The sequence below is a fragment of the Ochotona curzoniae genome, unplaced genomic scaffold (genome assembly GCF_017591425.1).
Source record: "Ochotona curzoniae isolate NIBS_2020 unplaced genomic scaffold, NIBS_Ocur_1.0 scaffold_3890, whole genome shotgun sequence".
In the NCBI taxonomy this organism is placed as follows: Eukaryota; Metazoa; Chordata; class Mammalia; order Lagomorpha; family Ochotonidae; genus Ochotona; species Ochotona curzoniae.
Window position 1 is genome coordinate 9,021,922 of NW_024467115.1, and position 25,214 is coordinate 9,047,135.

Here is a 25,214-nt window from a genome sequence, read left to right on the forward strand (position 1 = left end):
CACTGGACCAACTTCTTTTGCTTCTCCCAGGCCATCAGCAGGGACTTGGACTACAAGTGGGACAGTTGTAGCTCAAACTTACACCCATATTGGGATGCTTGCACAGCAGTTGGTAGCTTTACCCAATATGCCAGATTCCAGCCCCAAAAGCCAGGATTTAAACCTAGGCTTTAAACCCAGCCCACGGTATGGGCTCCTTCTTAACCTCATGACTCAGACGTTTGGCTAGACAAGATGGAAGCAAGGATACCAGTAAGAAATTTGACAAGGATTTGTGCTATACTGATAGTGATTTTCTATAGTAGAAGTTCATTTTATCCAAATAGTTGCATTTTGATGGACAGAGTGATTAAAAAGCAATGTGGTACAATAAACAGGAGTTAATGTAAGAAAAAATATGTGGAAATAATGAAAGGTTTAATATTTGCTAGTTATATATTTGACAACTATCAATAGCCTAATATGTAACTTTACTGTTAAGGAACAATACCTCTATATTTGGACTGACTGCCTCAATAAGAAATTTTCATTATGTTAATTTAATTTGGATTAAAATGTCAGAATTTTAATTTTTAAGAAGAACCATGTCTTTCAAACTACTAAAATGATTTTTTTTTTTAGTTTTCTAAAATAAATGTTCAAATGCAGGCTGATTTCGTTTGTTATTACCACCAAAAAGAACTGAATTCTTTACCCCTTTAGTCAGGAGAAATACTCCAATAGAGTTTCTCACAGAAATCTTTTACTCATTGGGAAAATTTTACAAAGAAAAATGTGCTGCAATTCTGAACAAATGCTTCTAGTGACAAGCACAAAAATAGAAGCTCTCGTTGGATAATTTTTAAATGAGAAGGAGGAAAGAATAAGAATCTTGGTCCAAAATTGTTAGAGAATGGCCTTGTTACGATGAATAGAAAATAATATCAAATATTGAAGAACAGAATTTGCAGGTGGCATGTGTCATGGTGTTGGAGAGAAGAATATTTTTAAGATTAAATTGAATCCTGTAAAGCTTCTAATGAAATCCATTAAATCTGTCACTGTCTAAATTAACTACTGCATTGGACACTGATGTTGGCTTAAAGTTACGCCAACAAGGAAGAAAAGGATTGTGTCACGAATAAATGCATACAGGATCAACTGAACAGAATTTAAGACTTTAAAGACTTAATTTTGGTGTAACACAGGTGAGTTCGTACAACAAAGAGTGACTAAATGTACAACACATTAACCATGTTTACATTTGGGATTCTTGGCTTCTAAAGAGTCTCCAGCAATCCAGGATGGCTAAACAGGGTATAGCCACAATTTTAAACTGCCCTGGAATATGAAAAGACAAAGGAAAGAATACATTTTAAGAAGTCCAAATGATGACGATTTTTGGCTTGGAAGCAAAAACAAAATAAAAAATCCCAAAGAAAATTTAGTGGACACCAGGAGGAAGACAGAGACCCCAGTGCAGCAAGCCAGCAGGCAGAAAGCTGCTGGCTGTGAGCCACCATCTTACCATCTCAAGGTAGGAGGAAATCACTGCATCCCTCCACTCACAGAGAGGGAATACCACAGTCAACTGACTGTCTGAGCCACTGCTGGACTGCAGCAGGAAAGCTGAGTTGGTTAGCTTTCCTTCCCTTCCTCATCAGCAGAAAGCCACACAGCCTGTCTTTGTTCTCTTACCAGCATTGCAGTCAGGGTGATGTGTGGAGCAAAGAACACATCTCTACATCCTGAAACTGGAACTGTTTTAAGGATCACCCCCAGACCTATGTATCAAGTCTACAGAGGCCAGAGACTTGCCTTAGCTCCTGGAGGCTAACACCAGAAGCAGACCACCCTATGAGATCCGAGTAATAATCCCACCATGCCCTGTAACACTAAGACTATAACAGTTTTTCTAAATTTCTTGGTGCCACTGGATTTCACCCAGTTGGCAAAGAAGGTTCTACCTGCATGTACACTAGATGGGCTGACATCAACTTAGGGACACAGGAGACAGGAAGAAGCAAAATAGCATGACACCTTCAAAAGAACACAGTAATCTAGAATTACATCCTAAACTAAAAGAAATCTATGAAATGACACAGTAAAGACATGAGTAAATCAATGTGTGACATGAATGAAAATATTACTAAGAGAATTCATTAAGAAAAACAAAATAGAAATTTGGGAGATTAAATATTCAATTAGAGGAATAGAAAATAAAATTCAGAGTTTAACAGCAGAACAGAGCAAGTGGAAGAAAGAATTTCTGACCTCGAAGACAAGAATTATGAAATAGCCCAGACAAAAATAAAGATTAAAGAATGAAGAAAGTCTATGTGAAATATGGAGGTACCATTATTCAACCAAATATCCATATTATAGGTATTCCTGAGGGAAAAAAGGAAATAGTTGTTGAACACATGCTAAATGAAATAACAGTTGAACATTTCCCAGGTCTTGAGAGAGACATGGGACGCCAAGATACAGAAGCTCAAAGAACCCTGAGCAGATTCAACTAAGGAAGGTCTTCTCCAATGGGTACTTTCCTTGAATTGTCAAAAGTTAAAGGGGAGAATAATAAAGACAACTAAAAGCATCAAGTTACATACAAAAGAACCAGTTAGATTAACATCACATTTTTTAGCAGAAATTCAACAAGCTAGAATAGAGGAGGATGATATGTTCAAGGTTTTAAAAGAAAAACCCTGCCACTCAACATTATTACTTATCCTTTAAAAGTGAACAGAAATATTTTCCAGATAAGCAATAAAACAAACAAGCAAAAAAAACCCCCACAGAAACAAAAACCAAAAAGACAAAATTCACCACCAGACTAGCCTTACAAGATACAACAAAAGCAGTGTTAGGAGGGAAATTTATAGCATTAAGTACTAACATTAAAAAAATAATAACAGGAACGTCTTAAATGAAAGATTTAATAATACATCTTGAATACTTAGAAAAATAAGAAAAAAAGACAAACTAAACCTCAAGAAATGAATCAGAGCACAAATAAAAATTAAAAAAAAACAAAAAGTTGTTTTTTGAGAAGATAAATAGACATCTAGCCACGCTAACAAAGATAAAAACTCAAATAAAATTAGAAATGGAAGAGAATTACAGTAGATACCACTGATATACAAATAAAATCTACCATGAATAATGATATGCTAATACACTGAGAAACTGAAGACACAGATACTTTCTTTTATTCATATAACATACCATGATTACATCGGGAAGATATAGACAACAAAACAGATCCACAAAAAGCAATGAGATTGGGGTCCAGCGTGGTAACCTAGTGGCTAAAGTCCTTGCTTTGCACGTGCCAGGATCCCATCTGGGCGCCAGTTCGTGTCGCAGCAACCCTAATTCCCATCCAGTTCCCTGCTTGTGGCCTGGGAAAGCAGTTGAGGACACCCCAAGGTCTTTGGACCCTTGTAGCCCTGCGAGAGACCCAGAAGAGGTTCCTGGCTCCTGGCTTTGGATTGGCTCAGCTCTACCCATTGTGGCTGCTTGGGGAGTATTTTGGATGGAAGATCTCCCTCTCTGTCCTCCTCTGTATAATTCTGACTTTCCAATAAAAACATAAATAAAATAATTCAACAACAGAAAAACAACCAGTCCAACTGAGAAATGGGTAAAGAACTTAAAAAAAATACATATGGCCAACAAATATATGAAAAAGGGCTGAAAATCACTAGTCACCAGGGGAAATGCAAATCAAAACCATAGCGAGGTATCGTCTTGTCTCTCAGAATGTCAAAACTCCAAAACACAGAGTAACAAGTGCTGGAGAGGAGGTACAGAGAAGGAAACACACACTATTGCTGGGAATGTAAATTGGTGCAGCCACTGTAGCAGGCAATATGGAGATTTCTTAAAAAACTACATGGACTTGCCATATGACCCAGAGTCTACCCAAAAGATTCAAACCTAATGAATCAAAGTTACCTGCACCATCACATTTATAGCAGCAGCACTGTTCACAACAGCCAAAATTTAATCAGCCCTGTGGCCATCATCCAATGAATAAAGTGTGGTGTATTGACACACTGAAATGTCTTTCAGTTACAAAACAGAATGAAATTCTACCATTTGAAAAAAATTGCATTCCATTGGAGAACATCATGTTGAATGAAATCAGCCAGACCCAGAAGGAGAAATACTGCATGTTTTGTCTTACATATGGAAGCTAAAGTTTCAAAAACAATCATAGAAGAGAGGAATGTCTAAATGTACTAATATCACTACAAATAGTTCTGTAAAACATTGTTTTATACCTTTGTCAAACCAATGAATAAGAATGTTATACTACTGTATTTTTAATGAACTGTGATTACTTTAAAATTTACTGTTTGAGTGAAAAGGTCATTTTCCCATTCAATTAGTGCTTGTAGCCATGGTCTGTATTTCCATTGAACTAGCATCTTTTTGATTCATTAACCTCTTCATCTGTTGACATACTGTTCCCAATCATACCACCCTGAACGTGCCCGATCTTGTATTACTTGGTAAAGAAATAAGCCCCCTCCCCCCTTTTTTTTTGGCTGTAATGCACACTTAAAATATTACTGTAATAACTAAAAAAATAATGACAATAGGAAGAGCAGAAGGAAAGTGGATATAGGACATAAGGAAGGGAATATCATTTTGCTTTTAGAAATGAATCTACAATTCACATTGAATTCAGTAAAAACCAGTTAAAATAAAGTACAAACATTGTATTTACTTAAAAAACAGAAGATTCTTATAGTTCTCAGATGGGTTTGCTCCTTTTGCTCTCTTATGAGATAACATACCTTCTTGAATCATGCTTTACAAATAAGGAATCCTGATGTAATTCTGTAAAGCTATGTTGTTATCAAACTCTGACATCTGTTTTTAAAAAGCAGACTTATTTTAAGGTTTGTTTATTTAAGTGACAAGTGAACAGTGAGAGTGGTGAGGGTAAGAGAAACAGAAAAGGGAGTAGGTGGAGTGGGAGAGAGAAATTGGGTCAGGCCAAACATCTCTGTTTTTGTAATTGCAACTCTCAAATTAATCAATCAATCAATCAATCATCTTTTAAAAAGCAATATATATACCTATATATTATATATCATATAAATACATATGAGAAAAAACTATGCATGGATTTCAAGTGGTTTATGCCAAGATAAATTCACGCCAACTTGTCCAAATAGGATCTCCTGAAAAGCATTAAGAAACATGAGACATAAGTTTGAAAAGAGCTTTTGTTAGAGCAATATCAACTCTAAAATTGAAGGAGAAACAACAAATTTATGGTGAAATTTTGAAATTATCAGTTTACAAGAGGGTAACTTATTTTAAGAATGACTGATATGAGACAGAAAGTAAAATCAGGTAAGAAATCAATGTTTCAAGTACCTTCAAAAGCATATTCTAGAATTTTGAGCTTGAAGGTGACCTAAGAAACTAGCATAATCATTAAGTAATCCCTTATCAATGAACCTTTATTAAATATATATGGGATATATCGCTAATGCTTTCTAAAAAGAACTTAAACAAGAGTTACAATAATACAGTTTATAAAGCAAACTCCAAATAACAAAGTGATCACTAGTGATTACATAGGAATATCAAATGGGAATATAAAAGTTAGCAATGAATCTGGAAACTATATTCTCTCTGCCAAGCTTGCACGTGCTTAGAACGGTTTACATGTTACCTTGCATGGCAGATATAATTCAGGTTACAACCTTAAAATAGGGACATCATCTTGGGTTATCTGAGTGGACCCAATCTAATCATAAGAACATACAAAGCCAAGAACTTTTTCCAGTTAGAGTCACAAAGACATATCAGAGAGCAAATGAGAGACATTGAAATGTGACGCAGCTTGACCCACTTTTGCTGCAAGAGAGTTCAAAGAAATCATGAGTAACAGGCAGACACGAGGAGCAAAGACCCAAGCTGGCTGGTGGTCAGCAAGATATTACAGCGCTTAGTCCTGTAAGTTAATGGAACTGAGCTCTTCAAATTAGAACCTGAATCAGGTGGATGAGAATCCTCCTCTAGAGTCTTCTAAGCACTGTCCACTGATACTTTGAACCTGTTCTTATTGGGCATGGTTTAAAGAAACCAGCCAAGCATAGTCAAACTTTGGATGTTTACAACTGTTAAACAATAAATTAATATTGTTTGAAGCCTTTAAATCTGTGCTAATTTGGTAATAGAAAATTATAGGCATTTTATTAATGTATTGTTCATTCTACAGAGTTTTAATCTTTCAAGGTAGATTAATTAATGAGATTATTTGATCACATTTTAAATACGTTTACTGATGCTAGCAGAATACAGTTCATGTATGGCATAGCTACAACTCCAAGAATGTTACGACACTTTCCTCTCTGCCTCCCTCCCTCTTTCTCTATTTCTTTTTTTTTTTTAATTTTGTGATAACATGCTTTCAGCTTTATAATCATAGGCTTAAGACTCCACTAAATAAAGTGTTCAACAAGAAAAAGTAGGAATGTGGAGCATCAATGAGTACATTGATGACAATGTCAATTGAGTAACTTTCAGTAAACTTAACCAAGATACAAAGTATCTATATGTATGCTTAAAGAAGGAACTTATCTGTTATGCAGAATACTATGAAAAATCCTGGCATTCCTTGAAATGAGTGGCACACACACACATATATATACTTAGAATACAAAGAAAGCAATTGATGATGGATGATAACTGAAAGGAACTGATAAAGGGAAATCAGCTAGAGAATCTTGTATTATCACTTCCTTGTAACTGGCGTCAGTACTGTATTTCATTCAACACACAACCCTTTTTACTAGCCTATGACGTTAAAGAACGATCGTTATTCTTGGTATGCAGTTTTTAAAAAGGAGTGACGTTTAACAGTGCTGTTCAGCATTCTAGGATCAGTTTCATCACTTGCTGATCCTGTTACTTTTTTGTAAATGCCTCCCCTTTTCTGAGGCTGATAGGTTAAATAGCCCGAGGGGCTGCCTGAATATTGAACTTTATATGTACTATGTTTTTCCTCTTTATATAGATGCACATCTATGGTAAAATTTATTAGAGTAGATATTAGTAATAAAGAGTAATAAAATAGAATTCTAAAACCATACAGTGGTAAGATTGCCAGTACCACTACCCTTGCACACTGTGGTAACTTTGAAGTAAAATAAATGTTACTTGAGCAATATTTCTGTGTTGTAACACTATGACAAGTGACCTGATAACAGCTGTTAGGATTTACAGGCATGTGGCAGAGACAGTGGATTTGCTGGACAACAGGACAGAGTAAAATGTCATGAGACATTATCATGCCAGACAGAATGGCATATGTTTTAAAATATACATTTTAAATTAAAATCACCACTCAATCGTTTCAACCCACAACCGACTGCAAAGTCACTGAAACTGCAGAGTGTGTGACCATGGAAGACAAAGCAGAGCATGACAGCAATTGGTTATGGGTAGTAATTAGCAAAATATGGAAAAAGACTAGAAAAATGAAACCATAGTGAATATGCCTGATAAAAGTGGATGCTAAAAATTGTGAAAGAGACAACAGTTCCAGAAAAGTTGGTCCACAATTAAACATGTTCCCTTTGGCAAGCTACCCTATAAATGCATTGGTAAAATTATTGGAAACATCTGACAGACAGCAGTACTTTCAGATATCTCATAACAAAATAAATTATCTAATGACTCCAGGACACATTACACTCCTAATTCATACAACAGCATATCGTGATAAACTAATAGTACTGGAAGATTCAGTTGTTCATTTTCCTATGTTGCTTTTTTTTTCTAAACCTACTTATACTCAGGCACAGATGAGGAATAAATGTGAAGAAAGATGCAAAACTTTCATAAATGGTTAAAAAAACACTTGTACATTTCAAATTAGAGGGTTTTCATGTTTTCCAAATGATCTATAAAGTCTGTTTTTTACTTACTTTTATACAGAGAGCTTTTCAATATAGTAAGACACATATACCTCAGAACTTAACAAATTACATAAATACATAATTCTTAAAACTATACATGTATATATATTAAAGTCTAATATATCACAAGTACATGCATTTCAGGGCAAAGTGATGATGGTTTAATGCCTTCATAGAAATTATGTCTTAATGTAATATCATACCTAAAGCCAATGACGATTATGAACTCAGAGAGAAACACAGTAGCATCCTAATGCAATCTGTGCTGATGACAGCAGAGGGCACTATAACATGCACTGACCAATTATTTTCATTGTGTACAAGAATCTCTAGTAAGCCTGAGTTTTTATAAATTGTCCTACATACTAAAAAGTATCTCAAAATTCCTATTTGAGTACAAAAAGCATACCTTGATAAATTGAAACCCAAGTCAAAAATTTGAAAAGAAAAAACACAAAAATTTACTCTTTTGCATAGAGTAACTTAATCTTTTATCATACTATTTTATTGTCATAAGAATCCATTTGGTGGGCCCGGCGGCGTGGCCTAGTGGCTAAAGTCCTCGCCTTGAACGCGCCGGGATCCCATATGGGTGCCCATTCTAATTCCGGCAGCTCCACTTCCTATCCAGCTCTCTGCTTGTGGTCTGGGAAAGCAATCAAGGACAGCCCAAAGCTTTGGGACCCTGCTGCACCTCGTGTCGGAGACCTGGAGGAAGTTCCTGGCTCCTGGCTTTGGATCAGCACAGCATCGGCCACTGCAGTCACAAGTGGAGTAACTCATGGGATGGAAGATCTTCCTCTCTATCTCTCCTTCTCTATATATATATCTGACTTTGTAATAAAAATAAATAAACCATAAAAAATTCCATTTTGTGATGTTGAAAAAAAGTATTTAATATTTACCTTATGAAGCCATACAAAACATTACAGGTCTTGTTGGAATTATAGAAAAATATTAGCTGAAACATTTGAGATATCTATATCAACAAAATAGATTCCTAATTGGATCCTGGCCCAGAAAAAGGGCATTGGTATGATAACTCAAAAAACTTCCTTTAGGCATATGGAGTAGTCCTCATATCAATTTAAATTTCTTGGTTTTGTAATAATATTGTGGACATATGAGATATTAACATTTGGAGAAACTGTAAAACATATATGGAGATTATACATGATTATTATAAGTCTGCCATACATTTATAAATATTTCAACATTAGAAGCTGAAAACACTTTTTAAATTAAAATCTGTCTTTAAAGACACTAAAAAGAAAAAAGTAAGTCATGGGAGGGGAGAAAATAATCACAATTTTTTTTTATATAACAAAAAGGATACTATATTTGACTTATGGAATTTTATACAGAATATATAAACAACTTTTATAATTCAATAATAAGACAAATCAATTGTTTAAAAAGAAATATGGATTTCAAGCACCAATAAAAAAAGAATAAATAGATAAATAAAGAATCTTCTTTACTGGTGCTTGAAATCCATATTCCTTTTTAAACAAATGACCAAGAAGCATATTGTAAGATGCTCAACACTATTAATTATCAAGGCAGTTGAAAAGAGAATGAGATTCCACAATGGTTCCCATTAATTAAATGTCTAAATATAAAAAAAAAAAAAAGATTTAGTATCAACAGTTGGCATATATGTGGCACAGCTGTATTTTTTATCTATTGGTGACCGGAGAGTAAAATTCCACAACCCACCTAGTAAAGGTTTAAAAAATCAATTTCTTCCCAGCTGTAGGCAACTGGCTAGGTTGCTTTGTATGTAGGCAAATCTTACACAATTGCCAGAAAGGCAGTTGATAGCTGGCAGGCACTCTGGACTTGGTTAATGTCAATTTTGTGTTAACTATACCAGTGTGCCAGCATAGTAGTCTATTCTATTTTAACTATATTTTAAAGATATGTGGGGAAGGCAGGGAATACCAGGCCAGGACATGCCAACCTGGCCCCAGGCAGGGGACCTGCAGATTACCCAGGGAATGGGAGAAGCTGAGGGCATGTTTGACAGGGAAGGATTGAAATCTGGCATCTCCATGGATGGGGCCACTGCACCTGCTGGTAGAAAGGGAACTGAGATGGAATGGTTTAAAGGGGGAGAAATTGGAGGGCATGACTGGGTCAGGCCAAGGCACCTGACCATGTGGGAGCCCTGGGCTGGGCTAAATAGCATCACAAAAGCCAGGCAGGGGAGTATGCCTGCCTGGGCTAGGCTGCAGTATCTGCCTGCGAGTGTCAGAGCAGGAGGTGGGCAACATCAGACTGGGTGGATCACAGTACCCAGCAGAATGCAAGAGAACTAGATCTGGGGGTATATTCTATAGGGGAACTGTGGGCTCACCTCTGTGGGACTATAGCACCTGCTGGTTGTGCAGAGAGCTGGGGTGGTGACACTTTGAGCCAGGCTGGACTATGGCACTCACTCAGGCTACAGCACCCACTGGCACATGTAAAGGCCAAGACTAATGGTAGATGCCAAGTAGATTCCAGATAGGGTGGTGGCACCTGCCAACACATTTGAGATTTAGAGCAGGGAATGACCCTGATAGGGAAATTAGGGTTCTCCACTGTTAGGCCACAGCTCCGTTGGTATATGTGAAGACCAGGCCTGTGGTAGGTTGGGCTGGGCTAGGCTACAGTACCCATGAGTTCACATGAGATGGGGCCTGAGGCAGAACTAACCAGACAGCTGCATCCACTGGTATGTGTGTTGGCTCATGTGGGTGACAGACCAAACCTGAGCTTACACTGGTTGGTACAGTGTAAAGTCACCCCAGGCAAAGTTTTTTGGGTGATTCCTCACTAAATGGCTAGACTCAAACCCCAGCCACAGGGAAAAGCACAATGCACGTGCTATAACCTTAGAGTCCGTATTTGGGACTGGACCTCCTCAGTTGCTGATGCTTGTGAAGTGGATATGATGCCCACAGAGGGGACATGACAGCCAGCTCATGTAGGCCAGAAGAGGACAGTGACTGTCTCATTAGAGGATAGAAAGAAGAAGAGGTTGGACGACTAAGATGGACGTGGCCAGTCAGCAGACCTTGGAAAGATATTCTCAGCCCTGGTCCAACAAAGCTAAAGACATCTCAGAACTATGAAAATCACTCAAGAAACACTGTCAGAACACTCCTTCCCACATGAGGGTCTCTAAGGTGACATAAAGCGACTGCCTCTAGTTCAGCAGTAAGGAGTGCGCCCTCCCATTCCCTTTCTGGGGAAATAGGAGAAAAATAATTGAAACGTTTATCCCACCCTCCTTCTTCCACACCTCAGCCTCCCCACTCTACTCAGAGACTGCATGGCTGTGCATCCCTTTCAACTATGTTAATAATATTAAAAATTAAGTTAGATTTTTAAAAAGAAGCCATTTTCTTAGTTCAAATTAGGCACATATCACATTGCCTAGTGCTTCTACTTTTGGGCTTTTGGCCAAAAGAAATGAAACCTATGTCCTTGTATGTATGAGATCTTATACACATATATTCACAGTAACTTCAGGCATAAGAGTTCCCAACTGGGAAGAGAACATATATCCATTAATATGTGATACCTACGGTGCTATGTAAGTACAAAAAGGAATACTATTGAAAAACAAAACACAAAAACACTGAGATGCAATAATGTAGACAAATCTCAAAAGGAAACCTTTTCAAAATTAATCAAGTATTACCACAAGAATGAATCTCAGAGTAATTCTACTGAATTCAAGAAACATGACACAAAAGTCTGTGTTATATAAAAACATTTATATAAAATGCTGCAACACAGAAAAACTAAAGTGAGAAAGTGACTAGTATTTCTTTGAAGAAGGAACAGAAAGTGACTCAGAAGTGCTATTATGCAAGTATTTATGAGTGATACAAATATTTTGTATTTCGATTGTGGAGGTAGTCAAATGGGTATATATGCTCCTCAAAATTCACTTACACTATACAATTAATCTATACGTCAATAGAGTTACTTTCCGAAATTGCTGAGGTGCAGTGCAGGATGTCTTGAAGCATCCAGAATACTACATGCCACAGCAGAACGCCTTTCTCTTTAGAGTTTGAAAGTGAGAGTTAAAAGTTTCCTGTGGATAACTACAAGATTTTTGTCAGCCAGAATCAACTTATAAAAAATAGAAAAAATAAGAACTCAGGCTAGTGAGCCCTGAGGTTGAAAAACATCCCAAACTGGAAATAGTTTAAAAATCTGCCATGTGAAAAAAATAGTGGTAGAGGGTAATTTTAAGACATTAAACAATAATATTATGTTTATACCAACGTGTCCCTTAGGTTAAGCATGTGGAAATCTAAATGTTATTATGTTATGTGACAGCGAATCTTGTCATCTTGAGTTTTTTTTTTTTTTCTCAGAAGGAAGCTGGTCTAGGGTGCTATTACCAAATAGTAAAGGAACATTGTAATATGAACTCCAACCCTCAGCCCCCTCGTAGTTTACAAAAGTACAAAGGCTTGTGTCTTCTACTCTGTGTAGAATAAATCATGCTGCAGCTATGCCTGGACTGTTGCCTGTCCTGGGCTGATGTCTTGTAAGTTTATTTTATAAACTCACTATATCGATTGGGAGTTTCCTTCTTCAGTTTTCAACATCAAGCTTCCTGCTCAGTTCCAGACTTTATAATGCTTGACCTGGCAAATACAGCATCCACACAGTTGTTTAAACTTCACATCAATATTTATTGAAGGTAATTTGATTTCATGGATCAACATACTGAGACACTACGCCGCTCTCTAATTGTGCCATTTATACTACATTCACATTATCAAGAGGCTCAGGTTTGTGTTTACACAGATTATGGAGTACTGGTCTCCTGATATTGCACTACCAGGTCTTGCTCATGGAATTGAGAAAATGGTTTCAAGCACATGTAAAGCATTAGATTTCAACAAATGTTATTTCTAAGTAGTATCATTATAGAATACAGAAAATAACTCTAGAGACTGAAGAGTTATTGGTCCCAAATAACTTTATTCCCAAGTGAGTCTCAAAGCACCACAGAGTTTCTATAAATGATAGTAGAGGAAAGATATGAAATGGATCTCAGAAAATGTTTTATTGGCAAAAGGAAAGCTATAGCAGTCTGTCATTCTCCATTCTCTTTTCCTTTGTTGTTGTTTATTTTTAAAAGACATTTATTTTTATTTGACAAATTCTTTTGGACTTTAAAGAATTTAAACATCTTCATAAATTTACTTAGCTTTTTTATAGTTTAGCTAATATGGATTTAGTGTTATCCAGAATCATTGCTATTTCTTAATTTTTTGAATTGCATGGTAATTACACCAGACTCAAAGCACCCACTCTAATAACAAAAAGTTCCTATTTAAGAATATGTGAAATAAAATTGATATGAAAGCAAAAATAAAATAGAGTACATAGTAATTAATTTGTGCAAAAATAATGCAATTTTCATCATACCGGAAATCACATGCTGTTGTAAATTCTGCTCCTCCCCCCAGTGCTCGACCTTGAACCAGTGCAACGCTGATTAAGGGAAGTCTGCATATTTAAGGAAAAAGTAGACATTAGTATCTTAATTTCAGTACTAATTTACAAACATCTGTTTTTAAAACTCTTTATATTTACTGGGTACAACATAATTGTAGTATTTCCAGTAACACATCAGAGAGTAGCTAAACTTTGAACCTTTCTAGTTAGACATAATAAGTATACCAAAATGCTAAGATTTATCAAATTACCTCTTTGAATGTCAGTTTGATTAAAAAATTAACCGTAAGTTTACACTGTAGTCATATTGTAATTTTCAAATAAATACATATCTTTGGTAACTTGCAGCTCTTCGACTTCTAAGGCTTACTGAATTTTTTTAAAAGATAGAATTACAAAAAGAGAAAGGGACAGTAAGAGACTCGGGGAAGGAGAGGGGGACAGGGAGAAAGACAAAGTCAGGGGGAGAGAGAGAAGGATTAAGGAGAAAGGGAAGGGAAGTGGAAGGGGGAGAAGAATCCTTTAATTTGCTGGCTCACTTCCCACAATGGTCCAAAGGGCTAGGGCTGGGCCAGGTCAAGATCAGGAGCTAGGACCTCCCTCCAGGTCTCCTGCATGGGCGGCAGGGGACTAAGCACTTGGACCATCTTCTGCTTTCTCAAGAGCACTGGCGGAGAGCTGCATCAGCAGTCGAGAAGCCAGGACTTAAACCAATACCTGCGGGGGATGCTGCTTTTGACAATGCACTGGCAGGTGGATGTAAGCAGGGTGTCACAATGCCAGCAACTTTGATGTCCTGCAACTTCACTGAGTTATTCCTGGCAACTGGGAATAATTTGATGTAGCACTGTCAGCTGACATCAACTAAGAGTTTCCCATGGGAGGAAATATAGTATAGAATTCAGAGCTCTAAAAGTATGCTCTTAAGGTTCCCAGCAAAAATCTTTCATTATTGCTTGAAATGAACCACTGGGTAATTCTATATAGAAACACAAGTTTCTGGCAAATTAATCCTCTTATGTTTTCTGTTCATGAAGAACAGTTAAAAATGTGATCTAAAATGTATCAAAACCATTGGGATTTTTTTCCCCCTAAGTTCTAATGAAGTTCAAAAATACAGGTCTAAGAGTAACTGGAATATATTTGTTTTAAAGGTTTATTTGTTATTGTTATTAGAAAGGTAGATTTACAGAGCTGAGAGAGCAAGATCTTCCATCTCCTGGTTAATTCCCCAAACGGCTGAAAAGGCTAGAGCTGAGATATTCTGAAGCCAGGAGCCAGGAGCTTCTTTCAGGTCTCCCATGTGGCTGCAGGGTCCCAAGGCTTTGGTCCATCCTTTACTGCTCTCCCAGGCCACAAGCAGGGAGCTAGAAAGAAGTGGAGCAACCAGGACTTGAACTGCATCCCATATGGGATCCTGGTGCAATCAAGATGAGGATTTAGCCTCTGGACCACCTCGTTGGGCCCAAACTAAAATATTCTTAATAAATATTTTCCAAAGCAGGTGGGATTATTTCTTTAAAAATAATTCTACATGTTCAGCTAAGAAAGCCAAATGTAATAAAAAAAATGAGGTGGACATGAGCTCAACCAATAACAAAGGTATATTAGAATGGCATTTTTAGGATTCTATTATTTTTGGACTCTGAGATATGATACTACTGAAGATATTATCATGTCCAAGTAATAAGTATGCTTGAAATGGATGATTTTTATAGCTTTCATAATTCTTCAATTTTTTTTACATTTGGAATATGAAAATAGAATGCTACTCAGCCAAAAGTCGCCACCCCTGAGAACCCAAACGCTAGGCATGCTAGGAAATATACTTTCCCTGTTTTCCCCACCCAGGTGCACATTACACCCATCTGCTTAAGAAAGCTACAAAGACCTTCTCCAATCCCTGGCTCTTTTTCTTTCTGCTGGTCACAGACCATTCCAATACACATCCTACTGATTTTCAGTACGAAGTAAACTTCATGTGTCAACTCCTGATTAATATCTTTACTCTGCCCTAATATAACCACTTAACTTTCTCAATGTGTACTCCTTCATGTAGCCAGTTATGTAAGCTTTTTGGGGAAAAGCATTCTGTCTTAAATTGTTTTTATTTCTCATTTCTCCTCTTTAAAAAATATTTTGTGCTATTTAATTAAATGACTACCTCCAACAGCACAACAATGTAGCTCATATTAGGATAAATATAAATTGAAAATCAGCTGTTACATTTTAAGTGAAAAAAATTGAAAAATAAAGATCCATTATTGAGTCTTATAAAACTATTTTTAAAATTAGGGGCCAGTGCAATGGCTTAGCACACTAATCCTCTGCCTGCAGTGCTAGCATTTCTTATGGGCACAGATTCATGTCCCAGCTGCTCTACTTCCAGTCTAGCTCCCTCTTGGAGCCTGGGAAATCAGCTCAAGTCCTTGGGCCCTTGCACCAGTGTGGGAGACCCAGAGGAAATTCCTGGCTACAGGCTTTGGATCAGTACAGCTCCAACTGTTACAGCCATTTGGGAAGTGAACAAAAAGGGCAAAGATATCTCTCTCTCTCTCTCTCTCTGTCTCTCCTTTTATCTGCAACCCGCCTTTCCAACAAAAGCAAATCTTAAAAAAAGAAATACATTACCTCATTAATCTTGTTAATGTGTTTTGCATGAACATACATAAGGCAACTCCCTCCTACAAATAAAAATATGCATGAACACAAAGGTAAAACACAAATACATTACCTAGAAATTATTTTTTAATTCAAGTTTTAGTAAAATCATGAAACCAAAAGTTGTTTCATGATTTTTTTGGTTTTGTTTGTTTAGTTAATGGGATTTCCATCTAAAATTCTTCAATGCTATGTGAAATCCCAACAACGCCATATTTCACCACTGACATGAAGTGGTCCTTGAGCTCAGCTTTGCAGGAGGTACTAACAAAGACACAGGAGTCAGAGTCACATCACATTCCCCCAGAGCAAGGTGCAATCCTGTCTACGCAGACACAGAAAACCTGCCATCTGCTACCTCCTGAGAAGACAAATGCCCAGAGAGGAAGGGAGGAAGAGGACAGTTATGTTAAGCTTGGTGCAATTTGGATTTTTATCTCCACAAATTACACATTTCTGGAAAGTAGTTCAAGTTGGTTTTATTTGTTTTTCTTAGCTTGTTAGTTGATTCCCTAAATGCATGTATGACCCCAAATCCAATCCATGATTTTTCTTTATTTCTTGGATACCTCATCCACTGAGATGACTTTACTGTTTATATGTTAAGTGCTGAAATGTGGTAGGCATGTTCCCATTCTGCCAATACTTTAAACTCAGCATTGCAAAAACAACTAGGGCTCACACACACACATACACAACCTTAGTTTTGACTTAAATCTTAGTGTTTCAAACTAATAATAAAAAGAAATTCATCAAACCATAAATGTGGACTTAAGTTTCCTTTTCAAAAGCAATGAAGAACAAAAAGAAATCTATCCTAGTTGAATTAAAGGATAGTTACAAAAGCCACAAAGATGAATATATTCATTCTGTAAAACACAACAAATTTGAGTTCTAAACTGATAGCCAACAAGGTTAAATTTTTTATTATTATCTTTGACTCTTCAATTCACAATTCTGCCAAACTCAAACTTTTTGTAAGAGTTTTCCCTCAAGTGCTTGATGCTAGGTCAATTTTCATCTGTTTGAGCATACTCCATACTGACTTCCACAGTGGCTGTACTAGGCTACACTCCCACATTTGAGTAGGGTACCTTTCTCCCCACATCTTCGTCAGCAGGTGTTGTTTGTAGATTTTCAAAGGTAGGTCAATCTTACTGGAGTTGGGTAAGACCTCACTATGGCTTTTATTTGTGTTTCCCTGATAACTAGGGAACCTGAGCATTTTTTCATATGTCTATTAGCCATTTAAATTTTGTCTTTTGAAAAATGCCTGCTCATTTCCTTTGCCCAATTCTTGACAGTGTTGTTTGCTTTGCTGTGGCTGAGTTCCTGCAACTCTTTGTGAATCCTGGCATTAGTCCCTATCAGTTCCTTATTGCACAAAAATTTCCTCTCATTCTATTGGTTGCTTATTTGCTTTGTTAATTCTTTTGCGGCACAGAAGCTTATTAGTTTGACACAATCCCATCTGTTTATTTTGGCATTGCCTACCTATGCTTGTTGTGACTTTTAAAAAAACCTTTACCAATGTCTGTATCTTAAAGAGTGCTACCTATGTTTTCCTCTAATAGTCTGATGGATTCTGGGTGCAGAAAGGACAAATATCTTATGTTCACTCTGATATAAGGCAACCTTCATACAAAATATGAATAATTAGACATGTAAGTAAACATGTATACACATATATTCTCATAGATGAACTGTATAATGGAGACTAGAATTCCGGGAAGTGAAAATACGTTGCAGTATACATTTCTACTCCTGAATAAAAGGACTTCCAATGAAACTTTAAATACATCTTGAGAATCGAATGCTAGAGTTCTACCATTGTCTTGTATCTACAAGGTCATGATATGTATAAATAGCAGAAAGATGGAGTTGTCACTGTTGGTGAAGGACTGTACTATTGCAATAATATGGGTGAAAGTAGTGGAGAAGGGGAAATCCCAGTGCCTATGGACCCATGTGATGAAAAACAAAAATTGAAATTAAAAAACAATCCTATGATAAAATAGAAATGTTTCATCCACAGATGTCTGAGAAGCATGTAAGATTAATGCATAAAATAAAACACTTGCCTCTGGGGTGGCTAGTGCTTTCACAGCATTCAAATCCGATCCTGAGGAAAACGTGTTTTTTGCCCCACGGACAATGAGGCCTTTCCCCTCTGTCCAATTTTCTAATTCAATGACTTTTTCTAGGAGTTGTAGCATCATAACACCTGCCAGGGAGGAAAGGAAGAAACTGCTGGGACATAAAATACACTAGAAAAATACGAAATAATTTAGGAATTCATAAAAATGCACAGTAACGAGTGTAATTGAGATCCTGCCACCCATGTGGGAGACCCAGCTCTGGGATGTGGCCTCAGCCTAGCTCAGCGGTGGCAGACACTTCGAGTTAATCAGTACCCACCATCGTCTTCTCTTCTAAAGTTCTCTTCTCTCTCTTTCTCCCTTCCCTCACCCCAAGAACAAATACTCATGCCCTTATCTACTGCCTCCCATGATGCATGAAAAGGAAGCTGGAATAGAATCAGAGGTGTCAGGACTAGAACTGGCACTCCAATATGACATGTGCACATCTAAAGCAGCAGTCTAGAGCCCGGCGCCGTGGCCTAGTGGCTGCAGTCCTCACCTTGAAGACAACCAGGATCCCATATGGGCCCTGCTTCTCATCCAGCTCCCTGCTTGCGGCCTGGAAAAGCAGTTGAGGACAGCCTAAGCTTTGGGACCCTGCACCTGCATGAGAAATCTGGAAGAGGTTCCTGGCTCCTGGCTTCGAATCAGCGCAGCTCTGGCCGTGGGGTCACTTGAGGAGTGAATCATTGGACGGAAGATCTTCCTCTCTGTCTCTCCTCCTCTCTGTATATCTGATTTTCCAAAGCAGCAGCCAAAACTGCATACTGCCAATCCTATCCTATCTATCTATGTTAAGATTTCATGTGGACCCATCACAGTAGCCTAGTGCCTTGCATGCGCCGAGACCCCATATGGGGGGCCAGTTCACATCCTGCCAGCCTCATTTCCCATCAAGCTCCCTGCCTGTGGCCTGAGAAAGCAGTCGAAGATGGCCCAATGCCTTGGGACCCTGCACCCACGTGGGAGACCCAGAGGAGGTTCCTGACTCCTGGCCTTGGATTGGCTCAGCTCCAGCCATTGCGGTCACATGGGGAGAGAATCAATGGATAAAAGATTTTCCTCTCTGTTTATCTTTTCTAGTAAAAATAAATATATTTTTAAAAAAGATTTCATGCAAGTGGGGTCAGCACTGGGGTAGAAAGGTTGGATTGCTGCCTACAATGCTGCATTCCATATGGGTGATACTCTGACACCTGGCTGTTGACTGCTAACCCAGCTCCCTGCTAAAACGCCTTTCAAAGTCCTGGAGGATGGCGAGTCTTTGAGGCCCCTATCCATATGGGCGATCTGGAAGAATCTCCTGGCTCTTGGCTTTGGCCTGGTCTAGCCCCTGCATTGTGGTCATCTGGAGAGTGACCAGCAGATGGAGTCAGAGAATCTCTTTCTTTCTCTCTCTCTCTCTCTCTTTCGCTGTAAGTCTGCCTTTCAAATAAATATTTTTAAAAATAATAAAATATTGTCTTTTGCAACCAAATAGGTATACCTGGAAACCATTATTCTTAGCAATTGAAGTAGTTTCCAAGAGACAAATATCACAGGTTTTCTCTGATGTTAGGAAGCTAATATAGAACACACACAAAAAAAGTATAGGAATGAAATGGCTGCTTTGGTTTGAATTGTCAATTTAGCCCATGTTTATACTCTAGTGGAAATGTGGTCTTGCGGCAATCCTGTTTTTACTTCTGGAATATTATGATTATTGGTGAATTAAGGCTGTGAATATAGAATGGATTAAAATTAGGACTGTGTAAAAATTGTTGATGAGATAGAAGGGGAGGAAGTAGTATAGGGGAAGCAGGTCAGCAAGGGATATGTGCCTATGGAAGGCATGAACATGTTTTCTTTATATTAGCAAAAACTTTAAAATCTTATAAATATATGATTAGCAAGAAAAATATGAATATATTATATAGTCCCTAAATAGAAACTTGAAATGAAAAAAACACAATATGGAAATAAGAAAATGGTTACTTAAAGATAAAACATAGATCTGATTTCAGATTTATCTAAGTCTCAACTTGTCTCAGTCAACAGGCTGAACAAGTTTCACGAGTATAGCATCAGACAATAAGATCTCAATTTAAGATTTCTACCCTACTCACGCTGACGCAGTGTAACAAGGTACTAGTCCAGGAAAGGACACATTGCATTTGTGTCCTATAAATTGTGCTGGGCCTGAGGTGTGCTATGAGTGCATCACAGGCCTACTAACACAGGCCTACAATTTAAAGGTCGGTGCGTTATCTTGATATCATTGTAAAATTATGTCAAAGCATGTTTTATAGTAGACAGATTTAAAATGGTAACATCAGGGACCATCTTTCAGAATCTTGTCAGCAATTTTCAGGTATGTTTAGATAGTTCAAGTACATAAAGTTCCTAATGTTCTCAGTACGATGAATTTATTTTCCTCTCGGAAATGCTTTAGAAAGCAATGTGGGGCCTGGCACGATGGCACAGTGGTTAAGGTCCTCGCCTTGCACGCCCGGGATCCCATATGGGCGCTGGTTCTAATCCCAGCAGCCCCGCTTCCCTTCCAGCTCCCTGCCTGTGGCCCTGGAAAGCAGTTAAGGATGGCCCAAAGCTTTGGGACCCTGCACCCACATGGGAGACCCGAAGAGTCTTCCTGGCTTCGAATCGGCATAGCATCAGCCATTGCACTCACTTGGGGAGTGAATCATCGGATGGAAGATCTTCCTCTCTGTCTCTCCTCTCTGTATATCTGCCTTTCCAATAAAAATAAAATAAATCTTTTAAAAAAGAAAACAATGTGAAGTTCACAAAAGAGGAGATGTAATTGGCTGAAAAGAGGAGGAGGATGGAGAGGACGGGGAGGAGGAAGAGAAGGGGCACAAGGAGAAGGAGAAAAGGAAACAAATGTAGACTGTGTTTTCAAGTTTGACACTAAACGACCCCGGAATCAAATCCCACATGGCAGGAACTATTGCTTTCTTGGTCATTTTTGAGGCAATCAGTAAATTGGATCCACAATGTTAAATTAATGCTATTAACTCACAAACCACTAATGCAGTTTCTCTTTCTAATTGATAATTATACCCTGCTTAAGTTGTAGTCCTTCCGAAGTACCTGCTACTAGGTGCTTGAGAAATATAGTTCTTTTTTGTAAATGCTTACAGTTAAGTGGGAAAACAAAGAACCTATACATTTAGAGTAAGAATAAATTTGCATAAGTAAATGCAGAGCTTCAATTATTTGTAATATTTAAACACATTTTCTTTAAAATTCTTTTTTTTTTTCTTTTTAAGAACAGATTTAGAAAGAAGAGGAGAGACAAAGATCTTCCAGCTGTTGGCTCATTCCCCAAATGGTCGCAATAGCTGCAGCTGTGCTGATCCGAAGCCAGGAGCCAGGAGTTTCTTCTCTGACAAGAGTACAGGGTCCCAAGGACTGGACCATCCTCCACTGCTTTTCCAGGCCACAAGCAGGGAGCTGGATGGGAACTGGAGCAGTTCGGACACGAAATAGCACCCATAGAGGATGCCATGCTTGGACATGGAGAATTAGTCAGTTATGTACTGTGCAGGCCCCAATATTTAAACTTTTTTTTTTTTTTTAAGATTTATTGACCCTTATTGCAAAGTCAGATATACAGAGAGGAGAGAGACAGAGAGGAAGATCCTCCATCCAATGACTCACTCCCCAAGTGACCACAATGGCCAGTGCTGCGCCAATCTGAAGCCAGGAGTCAGGATCCTCCTCCAGGTCTCCCACATGGGTGCAGGGTCCTCAGGCCACAAGCAGGGAGCTGGATGGGAAGTGGGGCCACCAGGATCGGAACCAGTGACCACATGGGATCCCAGCACATGCAAGGCAGCAATTTTAACCCTTATGTTATCACGCTGGGCCTACATTTAAACTTCTAAAAGAGACTTATTTTGAGCTTGAGTATCAAAAAATCTATACAACTTTTTAATCTTAAACTCAAGAGACCTTGAGGTGGTTTCTAAATAAGTAACCTGAGGACCTAGGTCACCTCTTTCAACCCCACCAAACTAAACATTATTACCCAAACCCGAGCAGCTATAGTTTTACCATCTTTATATATAATACATCAAATTATGTTTACATTTAAAAAAATTATTTGCAACTATTCAGTAATATTTAAAATGGTTCATTAAATTTAACCCTTTTTTGTTGTTCTAAAATTACTTTCCCTGGGCTAAATTTTAAGATTTTTTTTTCCACAACCAATTTAAAGTATGGAGCCACACTGTCCATAGTGGCCATCAGTCCCATGCAACTGTTAAACATCTGAAGTGTGGTTATCTCAAACTGACACAGCACTAAGCATAAAATGAACATCAGATCTCATAACACTTCGTGTGAAAATGCAAAGGGTAAGTTTTCACAGGAGTGACAAGTTGGAATGATGTGCTGGATACACTGATTTAACTACAATATGTCATTATAATCAATCCTAGCTATTTCTTTACTTTTTTTAAAACTATACTTACTGAAGCATTTAAAGTTACATATGTGGCTCACCTTAGTGTTTTGCATTTCTCTTGTTCAGCATTGGTACTGAGCAACAGCTCAAGATGTACCACCAAAAATTTACAAAATGTGCAGTCTACTGAATTATACCTATAGATATTATTTTACATAAAGCGGATATATAAAGATTTATTTGGATGTTTTGAATCCAATATTTCAAAACTGGACTACTAGAGAATGTAATTTATACCTTATTATATGCACAATTATAATTAGTAGAGATAATCGCAGTTACTTTGAAATGTGAATGGCAATCAGCATTATTCATTAAGTCTGATAATAATTTCATGAGAGTTTTGGCAAAAACTACAAATCACTATATGTCCTGAATCTTCAAGTTTCTGAGATACAGAATTATCACAGGCTAAGAATCTTGAAGAGCAAATGAAAGCTTTCATTAGTAATAAATGATAGTCCTCTTATCTCAATTATAAAAACTTAAAGAACCATTTCATGGGCTGGAGTGGTAGATCAACATGCTAATCCTCCACCTACAAAGTGCTGGCATCCCACATGGGTACCAATTTGTGTACTGGATGCTCCACTTCCCACCCAGATTCCTGCTTTTGGTCTAGAAAATCAGCAGATGATGATCTGAGTACTTGGACTCCTGCACTCATGTGGAAGACCTGGAAGAAGCTCCTGGCCCTGGATTCAGATTGGCTTGCTCCAGTCATTATGGCCCTTTAGGGAGTGAACCAGTAGATGGAGGGTCCTCTTTCTGTAGCTCCTTTTCTCTGTATCTGCCTTTGCAATTGAATTAAATAAATCTTTTTTAAAGGAATCATTTTAATGTAGAGGCTTTTCTGTTCAGTCTTAGGAAATATCTGAAGGGTGGCACAGTGGTACAGTAGGCTAAGCCTCTGCATACAGCGCCAGCTCGAGTCCTGGCTGCTCTACTTCCGAACCAGCTCCCTATATGGGAAAGCAATGGAGACTGGCTGAAGTCCTTGGGTCTCTGCATCCATATGGGAGACCCAGAAGATACTTCTGGCTTCCAGCTTTGCACTGGCCTAGTTTGGGCTGCTGCAGCTATTTGGGGAGTAAACCAGAGGATGGAAGATATCCCTCAGTCTCTCCTCTGTCTGTAATCTGCCTTTCCGATAAAATAAATCTTAAGAAAAAAAAATGTTTGGAACTTTCCTCCCCTTGTTTCCCAGTGGCATTAGCTAAAAGCAAATACATTTCAGTTGATAAAATGCCAACTACATTCCAGTTGCAAAAATAACCACCATGAACCTAAGTTTCCTTTTTTTTTTTTGTCTTAATTTACCATTTATTCTTATGTTGCATTTATTCCCAAGGCATTAGTTTTTCTTTCCCTAGCTTCTTCTGGGATATCTTCCTCCGTGCCACTTCCTCTTCCGGCTTAGGAACAACCTGTTCCTTGTCAGTGAGGATCACCCCAGCTGAGCACAGAGAGCTCCTGTTGGGTTAATCCAACCATGATCTCTGTAGATACTGCTGTGCATCTTGGGTGTTTATTCCTCTGGATGTGTTCAAGAAATCAGAGAATCTACGCCAGAACTCTGATGTTCAGCATTACTTCTGGCAAATTTAAGCATGTACAAAAAAAGCCCAGCACTCTTTTTGGGCCACAGATCCTGTGTAACCCCTGACCTGGGCACACCTACCAAATCCAGCATTTGTAACCATCTATTGGTGCGTGTCATGTCTTCAATGTGACATCATTCAGATATTTTCTCACTTTTTGTACATGGATGCCCTTGATGGTCTGGGCAGTATCTTGGGAGTTGAAGTTCCTATGATTTTGTGGGCTTTTCTGCGTCAAGTAAGTACTGAACACACTCAGACCGATCATCTAAAGCCTCATAGAGAAAGTGAAACTCCTTTCAGTCAACATCTGTGATTATGAATTTTCAGAAAACTTTAAAATACTCATAGTAAAAATGTTCCTGGTTCACATTACAGAATTTTAGTGGGGTTTTCTTTCCCCATGTTCTACAAAAAGTATCATGGGTTTTAAGAATTCTGGCAGACACCTGTTGATATAGTTTCCTTCTTGATCTATCAAATCAAAGATCATTGATACCTGAGAAAGCGTTCAATTTACTTGGGTTGTTCAGAGTAAGAATCCCAATGCCATTGTCTTCTTTCTGGAGGTCAACAGATCCACCAGGAAATTCCTGAAGTTTTTTTTTTACTTCCTCTTCATGGAAGCCATGAGATGTATTATAAAGTGACACTCCTGTTTGATGTAGCAATTTGGTCCTCATAGATAGCGATGATGTCTTCAAAAGGCTGTTTGCCATTTCTGGAAAAGATAGACTATGCAAATTAGCAAACATTCACATTTTTAGTGTTATGGGAAATGGACATTTATGAAATAATGGACACTTTTATTGAATGGGAAGTTTTTCTCTCCCTACTTGTAAAAACATTCCTTTAGGAGACATTCCTTTAGGAGTATGGCAGTCCTTATTTGTTGTCTCCTGAAATGAAATAATTCACAGGCCACATCATTTCAGTT

General features: G+C 37.9%; 1 protein-coding gene across 3 annotated transcripts in view; it reads right to left on the reverse strand.

Moving 5' to 3' along the window:
- ECHDC1 (ethylmalonyl-CoA decarboxylase 1) overlaps nt 1–25,214 on the reverse strand; it is a 40,885-nt gene that overhangs the window by 1,039 nt on the left and 14,632 nt on the right. For all 3 annotated transcript variants that reach the window (XM_040965256.1, XM_040965257.1, XM_040965255.1), the window contains 4 exons: nt 24,777–24,998; nt 18,146–18,288; nt 16,035–16,087; nt 13,374–13,454 (listed from right to left, as the gene is read on the reverse strand). In XM_040965256.1, coding sequence (XP_040821190.1) covers nt 13,374–13,454; nt 16,035–16,087; nt 18,146–18,288; nt 24,777–24,996 — 497 coding nt within the window. In that variant the 5' untranslated portion in view covers nt 24,997–24,998. The remainder of the gene's footprint in view (nt 1–13,373; nt 13,455–16,034; nt 16,088–18,145; nt 18,289–24,776; nt 24,999–25,214) is intronic.